This window comes from Trichechus manatus, unplaced genomic scaffold (assembly GCF_000243295.1).
Source record: "Trichechus manatus latirostris isolate Lorelei unplaced genomic scaffold, TriManLat1.0 scaffold00019, whole genome shotgun sequence".
NCBI lineage: Eukaryota > Metazoa > Chordata > Mammalia > Sirenia > Trichechidae > Trichechus > Trichechus manatus.
In genome coordinates this window covers 11,753,303-11,762,766 of record NW_004443955.1, presented here as the reverse complement: position 1 = coordinate 11,762,766, position 9,464 = coordinate 11,753,303, and the positions used below count along the sequence as shown (strand labels likewise).

Here is a 9,464-nt window from a genome sequence, read left to right as displayed (position 1 = left end):
TGTGTGGCCTCCCCCGACTTCCTGAGAGCTGACCATTGCTGCCCCCTTCTCTGGCCACATGGTCACTGGAAGAGCTCCCTGCAGCCTGGTCAGGACTCTGGTCATCCTGCCTGGTATCAGTGCTCACCCCAGTCCAATCTACTGCTGGTCCAAGAAGTCAGCCAACATTTAGTACTGGCTCTGGGGCTCCCGAGGCCCAGCTGCACCCTCCCCTGAAATTCTAAGCCTACCCTGGATTCCCAACACAATGCCTACACCCACTTTTTTCCCCTAAAGTCAGTTCTAGTAGGTACATTTCCTTTATTTGTAGCCAAAGGGTTCTAGCAAATATAAGGTTCTGCCTTATCACAGAGGCCATGGGACAAATCCTATGCAGTATGTAACCCAGGGATGTGTGAGTTTTCATCACTGTGCAAAAGACAAGAGTAACCTAATTAAATAACCCCTGGGAGCTGTAAGAGAAGAGACCTGAGGCAGCATCGCCACGGGTCAGCATCCCAGACTGTCGGGGGGCGTCCTCCTTGACCAATGGAAATCAGTTGCCATTGAGTCAATTCTGAATCATGGTGACTCCATGTGTGTCAGAGTAGAACTGTGCTCCATAGGGTTTTCAATGGCTGATTTTTCAGAAGTAGATTGCCAGACCTTTCTTCTGAGGTACCTCTCAGTGGACTCGAACTGCCAACCTTTGGGTCAGCAACCAAGGGCGTTAACCACTTGTACCACCCAGGGACTGCTGACCGTGGGAAGGTGTCCCTATATCTGGGGCTGATGCAGCCCCTCCACCCAAGTATTGTGGTCTGATGAATGTCTCTGTCTACAACATCCTGGGGTTGGAAGTGTGGGATTTCCCCTTTAACTCTGTTACATCAACATTTGCTAAAGTTCAAAGAAGACCTTCTGAGTAATGACACCAAACAGACCCCGAAACCACAAATAAACACTCTCCATTTCACACACCGGTCAGCACCCGCGTTTAATTTTTGCACCTTGGAAAGAAATGCAGGCTCCCTTGCCATGGAATGTTAACGCCTTTATTAATTTAGTGTTAACACTGCATTTGCTCTGGTGCTTCCTTTGTCGGAGTTGTTGATTCCACGAACAACAGTTTGGTTCTCTCCGGCTCATGGGCAACGAGGTGAGTGCATCACAGTCAAAGGAGGGGAGGGGGGCGAGATGGAGGAAAACAAGGTAGAGAAAATTTAAGGCAAATGTTATTCCCGTATTAAAGGGAACTCATCAAGCAGATCTGAGCATTTCCATGAAAATATATGAAATATTTGTCAAAATAATTAACATTGCTAAAAATTAGAACATGTAGCGTATAAAATGTCTACACAGGTTTAGCAGAAATCGACCAATCTGTGTCACATGGCCTCATGATACACACAGACGCAGGGACACCCACCATGAGAATACTTCTCCCACAAGGCAGAAGCCAAGTGTAGTTTAAAAGCAATTCCATACGATGGGCTGAGACTGGTGATTAACCGGTCACGGGCTAGGTCTGCTCTCGGTTAAGCCCAGAGGAACTGCATGGTCCTGCAGGGCCCCTGGAGCGCGTCATTTGGCCGCCCCAGAGGGCTCCGCGTCAGGACACATGGGGGTCAAGGCCATGAGACTCCCAGAGACACAGAAAGAACACAGTGACATGGCAACACGGGGAGCTCAGCTCCCAAGAAGAGAGCTGCAAATAAAGGAAGCATCTTCCGACCCAGGATCTGGATGTGACTTTATAAGCCACTGCTGCTGTTTCGGAAGTGGCTGAGTCGGTAGAAATACACACTCCATACCCAGTGGTCATAGATTTTATGCTCCCAAATCTGTTTTATTTACAGTCCGACCAAGCCGCCCGGCAGATGGCTCTGTGCAGGCAGAGGAGCAAGTGAGCAGCCGCCCTTTATCACCACCAGGCGTACGCGGGCCCTCGCGGGCGGCCCTGGGGAGATTGACTAGGTGCCGCACAGAGCTTGGGAAAGTGACGGGGATGCCAAGTGTCTCTCCTTTCTGCTTTGGTCTTGAAGATTCAATAAACTTATGGTCCCAGATACTGCTCTGAAGCCGGAGCTGTGGATTCCAGATTTCATTTTGTTCCCGTTTTGAGTTTGCCAGAAGAATGTAGCCAGGAAGCAGAGTTTGAAAGAGTATCAACACGTTAAGAACACCTCCTTGAGAGGCCACCATCCCCCTGGTTCTGGGAGCACAGAGCTGCTGCCGCGGGCCCTGGTCCAGTGAGATAAAGCTGTCAAATGCACGGCACCCGCCCCGCTCCCCAAGCAGAGGCTTGGTCCGCAGGTCTGGTGAGGGTGGGTGGGCAAGAGGGGCCAGCGCCCTCTACCCGGCCAGGAGGCATGTCCGGCAGCAGAACTGAATGAAGAGCTTCCGCTCACAGAGCCGGTTTGACTTCACCATCTCACAGAACGTCTCATCGGCTGGTGCCCCCGGCCAGGAAAGAAAAAGGAGAGATTAGTCAGACTTTATGGAGCCCCTGGGGGGCGAAAATGGTTAAGAACTTGACTACTCCCTGAAAGGCTGACAGTTCAAACCCACACAGAGGTGCCGGGGAAGACAGGCCTGGTGATCTCCTTCTGAAGGGTCACAGCCTTGAAAACCCCATGGAGCAGTTCTACTCCGCGCACATGGGGTCACCATGAGTTGAAACTGACTTGATGGCAACTAACAAAAACAGTCAGACGCTGGGGCCTGTTAAGATTGTTCCATTCATTCTACATTTGCTGGGAGGTAATGGCTGCAGAGGTGGTGTGGGGGGACACGGTGAGGTGGGGCTGCCTGGCAGCCTTCCTAATTACCCCTCCTGTGACGGGGCTTGACAGATGTCAGCCCAGGTGGTAGTTAGGCGTGAGGGGCTTGTGCCAACTCTGAGGGACAGAGGGCCTCACGTGGTGGACTAGAGGGGCCTCTCAAAGTGAGAGGGGGTCTGAGGAGACCAAGATGAGGGGCCCTGGGTAGACTGTGTGGACCTGTCTTTTGGGTGACTATGTGGTGGTGGTGGGGGCGCAGGGCAGAGGGGCCTGGAATGAGGCTGCTGCCGTGGTCTGTTGTCATCCCCCATGGGAGGAGGTGGTGACGGAATGGAGAGAGTTGTCAAGGAAGATGGATGAGACACAGCGACAGAAAAGGTGACGTGGTGATTCGGGGGAGGGAGGAGTACGGAGGGAGGACAGTCCCTGGCTGCTGGATATGAGAATGTCTGGCCGTCCACAGACCCTGGGAGACCCTCCTGCTACAAACTCGCTCTTGGACTGGATGTGTGACCAGGTGACACAGGTGACCTCCTAAAGAGGGAGCCTTCTGGCCTTTGAAGAGACACAATTCTGTGAACCACCAAAATCACCAAACAGCACAGCATCGAGCCACTTCCCTGTGGTTTGTGAGGCATCCCTGGGGCTCCTGCAGACGGGCCAGAGCCCGTTCCCTGCCCTCCTTCCTGCCTGGACGTAGTGCCCAGAGCTGCTGCTCCAGGCTGCTCCTCCCTTCGGCACACCCAGCCACTGCACGTTCCTTTTCTGCCACAGCTTGTCCTGCAATGGCTCTCGCCAGGCTCCAGCCAAGCGTCCCTGCCAACCCTTCCTCCTGCCTGGAATCCCACACTGGGCACTGCCTTTGGTCCCCGTCTGAGTTTCTGTTTTAAACCCATCCATCCTTGTCCCTCAGCCCACCTGGGGACCCAGGCCCTCCCATAGCACAGCAGGCTGTGTCTGGTCCCAGCCCAGGTGTAGGTCCTCCCTGTAGATAGCTCCTGTGTGCCTGGTGGGGTTCCTGCTGCTAAGCCTGCCCTCTGGCAGGCCTGCCAGCTCACACAGCCTCCCTGCCTGAGCATGGGCCTCGCTGTAGGGCTCTCTCCTCTTGGTCCTGAGATGGACACCCTCCAGGTCTCCTGGCTTTGACCCCTGAGTGAGGCCTCTCCTATGAAGTCACTACAACCAGGCCGCCTGGGCCGATGGCGTAAGAGTGGGAATGGTACAAGAAGAAAATAATTTTTAATAGTCACCCAACAAACCAATCAGCAGTAGCTGGGCTGGTGGCCGGGACGCCTCAGATCAACATGAGAGGCCTAAAGGCAGGGAGGAGAGAGGGCAGTCGTGGTCCCAATCGACTAGAGAAGTCCTGAGACGGTCCGCCAAGCCGCGGGCCAGCAGGCCTGCTCAGTGGGCTGCTGTTCCCTGACCCGTTCTCTGAGGGGCGGCCACGCTCACCGTTGCTGCACGTGTGGTTGGTGATGCACAATGTCCCCAGATGCGTGAAGCCCGGCTTACATTTGCTGCAATTCCTGCTGGAGCCTTCACAGCTCAGACAGTTCTCGTCGCACCTGCAGGAAGACACAGAGGCTGCTGCGATTTGGGGAGGAGGCCCAGCCACCTGCCGGAGCCCTCCTCCCCTCCCTACACTCCCCACCTCAGCCCTGGTCCTCTGTGGGGAGGCGGCGGCTGTGCCCCAGGGGCCTCCTCCTGTCTGACCTCACACAGTCACGGCCATTCAGCAGGAGCGAGACTGAAGCTGCAGCTTGCCCAGGAGGGAGGAACAAGCCGAGGCCTCCGAGACTTCCTGTGGCTCATGTCCACACTCTCCCGGGCACTGACACCATCAGGCCCAGGGAACCTAGAGCAGCATCAGCACAGGCTTCCTCTGGCGGCTGCCCGCTTTGACGGCTGTGGACCTGGGGCTCAGCCAGACTCCACCCCAGGTGTCTGCCGGACCTGATCCTGAGCTGGCCTGGTGACTGCTGTCAGAAAACCAAGCTGCCTTTCAGGCCGTGCCTATCTCATCCAGGGCCAAGTGTCCTCCCAACTCCTGCCCCCTCTTGACAGTCCAGGCCAAGCCGGGCCCAGAGAGGGCCATGGGGCTGTTTCTGATACAGAGTAAAGGTGACCTAAGGGAAGGGTTGGCACACTCTGGCCCCTGGGCCACGCCCAGCTTGCCACCTGTTTTTTATAAATAAAGTTTTATTGGAGCACGGCCACACTCAAAATTGACGCACTGTCTATGGCAGATTTTTTTGCTACAACGCAAGAGGTGAGGCGCTGCGACAGAGACTGTATGGCCTAAGAGCCTCAAATATTTACTCCCTGGCCCTTTACAGGAAAGGCTTGCTGACCTGCCCCAGGTTTGAATTTGCTTGTTCCCCACTTTGGGTCCATGTGTGACCTGCAAGGCACCGTCTCTGAGTCCAGCACAGCAGCCCACCCACTCAGGGCTGGACAGGCCCCAGAGGCAGCATCTGAGGGGATGAAGGGATGTGTGCAGGACTGAGGGCCCTGCCTGTGTTTGCAGTTCTTGTCTGGGACAGAAGCCACCTTCCTGGAGGGAGGCCTGCAGTGACCGGATGCCAATGATGAGGCTCTTCGTGTGCCTCTTTCCAAAGCAGCCCTTGGTGAACGCAGATTCTACCATTGAGCCTCCACCCTCAGCAGCAGGAAGTGCAAATGAGCATCCAGGAGCTCCTCACCCTCTCCCTCCTGCGTTGAGGACAGGCCCTCCCCGCCCACCCCACCCTGAGCGCTTGCTGGGGGCTCTGCGCAGGAACCTGTTTCTCATTCACTTTTGGAACCCCTTGGGCCTGGCCTCCCAGAACCTCCCCCCTGTAGCCCTGGGGGACCCAGCCACAGGCCCCTGAGGCCACAGCAGAGGGGACGACTCCCTGGGAACGCTGCTGGCATCTCTTACAGACTACATCCATGAGCAAGACTGCGCCCTTTAAACTTGTGGCCAAGGATGCTTCAAACACAGCCAGAGTGCTGAGTGGGCTGTGGTGGAGTACCGGCAGGACTCGACTTAGCTTCTTCTCCAAGCCCTACCTTCACTAGGCCCTGTGGGATTTCCCTTCCTGCCCTGGCAGGACTACAGCGTGTTCGTCTCCTCCTGCCATGTAACAAATCACCACACACGTAGTGGCTTAAAACAACACCCACTGTAGCTCCCAGTTCTGCAGAAAGAAGTCTGGCAGGCTCAGCTGGGCTCCCTGCTGGGGGTCTCACAGACCCAGGCGAAGGTATGGTGAGGCTGGGCTCCTGTGTGAGGCTCCGGGGAGAAATCCAGCACCATGCTGCTCCCTGGGAGGGTGACGTTGCCCAGCGGACTCCCGCTCCCCCGAAGCTCCCTTTTCTCTGGAAGACACTCTCAGCTTCTTTCTGTTGGGGCTGGCTTGCATGTGGTCCTCTAGGGCAGGGGTGAGTGTTCAGTTATTTGACTTCACCCCCCAAAACACCATGGCGATTCTACCCTGCCAAATCCTGGAAGGGCAGGCATGTCCACTGAGCCCCTCTCTGCACCTCTTTCTGCTGGGCTGTTCCAGGTAAGAGTCAGACACCTGAACCTAGGGACACAGGCCTCCTTATTCCAGGAGCTCTCGTCACACTTCCTGGGGCACAGCTTAAAGTGGTCTCTGAGCTCCTGCCATCCAGCACCCAGTGGGGGCAGGTGCAGGGAGGGCAACGGGGAGGGGAAGTATCCCACAGAGCAGTTCTCTTTCTCCAAAGACGGCCTTGCTCTCTTGCTAGGTCTCTCACTAAGTCTGGGGGCGGGGGTCCAGGAGCTCTTTTGAGACACTTATCATCGATTTTCCTCAGTTTGACCTAAACACCACAGCAACACATCTTAGCACTCTGGTACCCTCCCCTCGCCACCCCCCAGCCACCCCCGGCCGCTATCTGGCCCCTTACTCGCAGGGAGCTGCCTGGCACCGTGAGCAGGAACAGCCTAGTGCAAACCAGCATTACAGAGGTGGGGAGGCCGTGCTCTCTCCAAGCTGCTGCTGCCAGGCTGGGCGAGCCCTGAAGACACAATCGGCAGCCCAAGTCTGTTTCCTTGGGGAGGACTCTACACTGAAGGGTCTTCTGGGCCAAGGGGATGCTGGCAAGGGTGGGCCCTTTCTGAGAAGCTGCAGTTCCCCTCCTCCGGGGCTCTGTGCAGGGTCTTCCTCTGGGGCGTTTTCTCCGAGACGTGGCATGTCAGCCCAGCTCTGAACTCCACTCCGAGGCTGGACACCTCCTCGAGGTGGAAGTGAGGCGCAGGTGTCCCCGAGGGGGACTCGACGGGGGGTCTGCCCCCTGCCCCTGCCGCCCTGGGGTGCCTGGTTGCCAAGCTCATGGGGATATCCAGCATCCTCTGGGATCCGGGCACTTGACAAATGAACGTGATTGTCACTGTTTTACCAAGTTCTCTCTGGGCTACTGTACTTGGGGAATTACCCGTGAACCATCTGGCTGGGTAAAACAAAAGGTTTGCTTCCGAGAACGGTGCAGAGGGCTCTGAGACTTGGCAGGGCTGGGTGAAGGTAGCAAGTTTCCGATCTCAAATCCAAGCAAAGAGGGGCTACCCTTTCACAGGTACCTGGCCCCCTCCCCTGGGCCCCTCTTCTGTTAAGTCACACAAGTGCAAGGACTTGGTAGCCTCTTGCTGGCTCACTGTAGCGTTGTTTTTTGTTTTAAGAAAAGAGGTTATAACCCAGAGCAGTTCTCCAAACACAGCCTAGGGAGGCGGACTCCATCGTGGGTCTGAGATCTGCCAGTGCTAATGAGTCCCCAGCCGTGAGCTGGAAGACGGGCTTGCTCTCCCGGCCCGTCACACAAACCTCAGAGGGCTCCCTTTTGGGTCTGTTTCAGACTCCCCTCCCTCACAACCCATCCTCATCCTCACTATCATCACATTCACACTCCTCTCTGTTGTTCTCTCCTGAACCAGAGAGCTGCCCAGCAGTGTTCCTGGAACCTAAGTTTATTACGTCTTGATATCAGGCAACACTCAGCAAGACAAGAGAAGACCAGAGCATATGGTTTCCTCCTTAACTGCCATGTCCAGCAACAAAAGGGAACACTGCCCAGCCCAAAGCCACCCAATAAGCGTGGCGGGCTGTGTAGACACATGGATAAAGGAAACAGGACCGTGACAGGGTTAAATGTATGCTCACTTGCTAGATAGCAAATGGCTGTAGAATGAGGAAACTGTCAGGACCGCATTCTTTTCTCTAAAGTATCTAATTTAAAAAACTTAAAAACCATCAAAAACACAACTTCCTAATTATCTACAAAGCAAATGCATCCCTAGGGCAGCACAGGTGGGCCCTTCAGTCAAGGCGGCCCTGGGAGGCAAGCATACAGACAACCCTTTGCTGTTCTTCTCCCTGCCCCAGCTCCAGTACCCGGCATACAACAATGGTATTCCACAACGCTCGTTAACACAGGAATGAAAGTCACCAACTCACGTGTGACCTTGGCCAAATCAGTAACTGCAGGTGTCCCCATCCTCTGCAGGGTGGGCTCCTGTCCTCCCCACCCCGCCCCTGCCCAGGGGAGATGCTGCTCCTTGGCTGGACACCGTGACTGCCCTGCCCCGTCATCTCGGCCGAGCCAGGGGACCGTCTGAAAGGAGCTGTACCTTCGACACACTTTGTGGGGCAGGCCTGGCATCTGTTCTGGGTAGAACCCTTCGCCGCAGGTTGGCACACACTTCCAGTCGTGGAAGTGGAAAGGTTTTGCACAGTGAATGCATTCTTCTCTGCTGGGCCCTGTGGGGACAGAAAAAGAAGTGGATGTCAAGGGCCACCCCACCAGTCACCGCGTCCCAGGCCTACTGCAGTGCCTGGTGAGTTCCAGGGCACTGTTCAGGTGACCATGGCCACCACCTTCGCTAACATTGCCCAAGTGGCCACGAAGAGCTTGCACCAGCCCCATCCTCATGTGGCTCCTGGGAGGTAGGTGTCACTGTTCCCATTTCACAGATGGGGAGATGGGAAGACCCGTACCTTCACAGGCATGAGACCGCTTCAACACATCTCCACACTGCCTGGGCCACGTTGGTTCCAAACATTTCCTTTCCCAACAGGCATAGGCCCTGCTTCTGTTACAGCCGCACCATCCAGTACCAGAGCCATTAGCTAGCACATGTGGCTACTGAGCACTTGAAATGTGGCTGGACAAAATTGAGATGTGCTGTAAATTACACACACACACTGGATTACAAAGACTTAGAATAAACACAGGGTGTAATATAACTCATTACTTTTTTATGCAGATTACATGTTGAAATGCTAGTATTTTAGATACATTGGATTAAATAAAGTATGTTATGAAGATTAACTTCATGTTTCTTTTTACCTTTTTAAATGTAGCTATTAGGAAATGTAAAAATGCACCTGTGGTCTACATGCTATTCCCATTGGATGGAGCATTGTGAAAAGTGATGTGGGGAAAGGGAAAAAAGATTTTTGGGAACAGTGTTGACAGGTGTTTCGTGTGGATGATCAGGACATCTTTAACAACAGGGAAGAAATGACTAATGGCTTAGGGGAGAGTTCGACTTGAAAAGACAAAAGATCTATACAAAGGATTAAGAGTTATGAATATGAGAGTCCAGAAATAAACCCACACATCCACTGTCAACTGATATTTGACAAGGGTGGTAAGTCAATTTGATGGGGGAAAGAAGAGTGTCTTCAATAAATGGTG

General features: G+C 54.6%; 1 protein-coding gene across 1 annotated transcript in view; it reads right to left on the bottom strand.

The window, feature by feature from the left end:
* Positions 1–2,310: 2,310 nt before the first annotated feature.
* PCSK6 (proprotein convertase subtilisin/kexin type 6) overlaps positions 2,311–9,464 on the bottom strand; it is a 297,468-nt gene continuing 290,314 nt past the window's right edge. The window contains exons 20-22 of the mRNA XM_004372641.1: positions 8,395–8,524; positions 4,218–4,330; positions 2,311–2,432 (exon numbers count right to left, since the gene is read on the bottom strand). Coding sequence (XP_004372698.1) covers positions 2,335–2,432; positions 4,218–4,330; positions 8,395–8,524 — 341 coding nt within the window. The 3' untranslated portion in view covers positions 2,311–2,334. The remainder of the gene's footprint in view (positions 2,433–4,217; positions 4,331–8,394; positions 8,525–9,464) is intronic.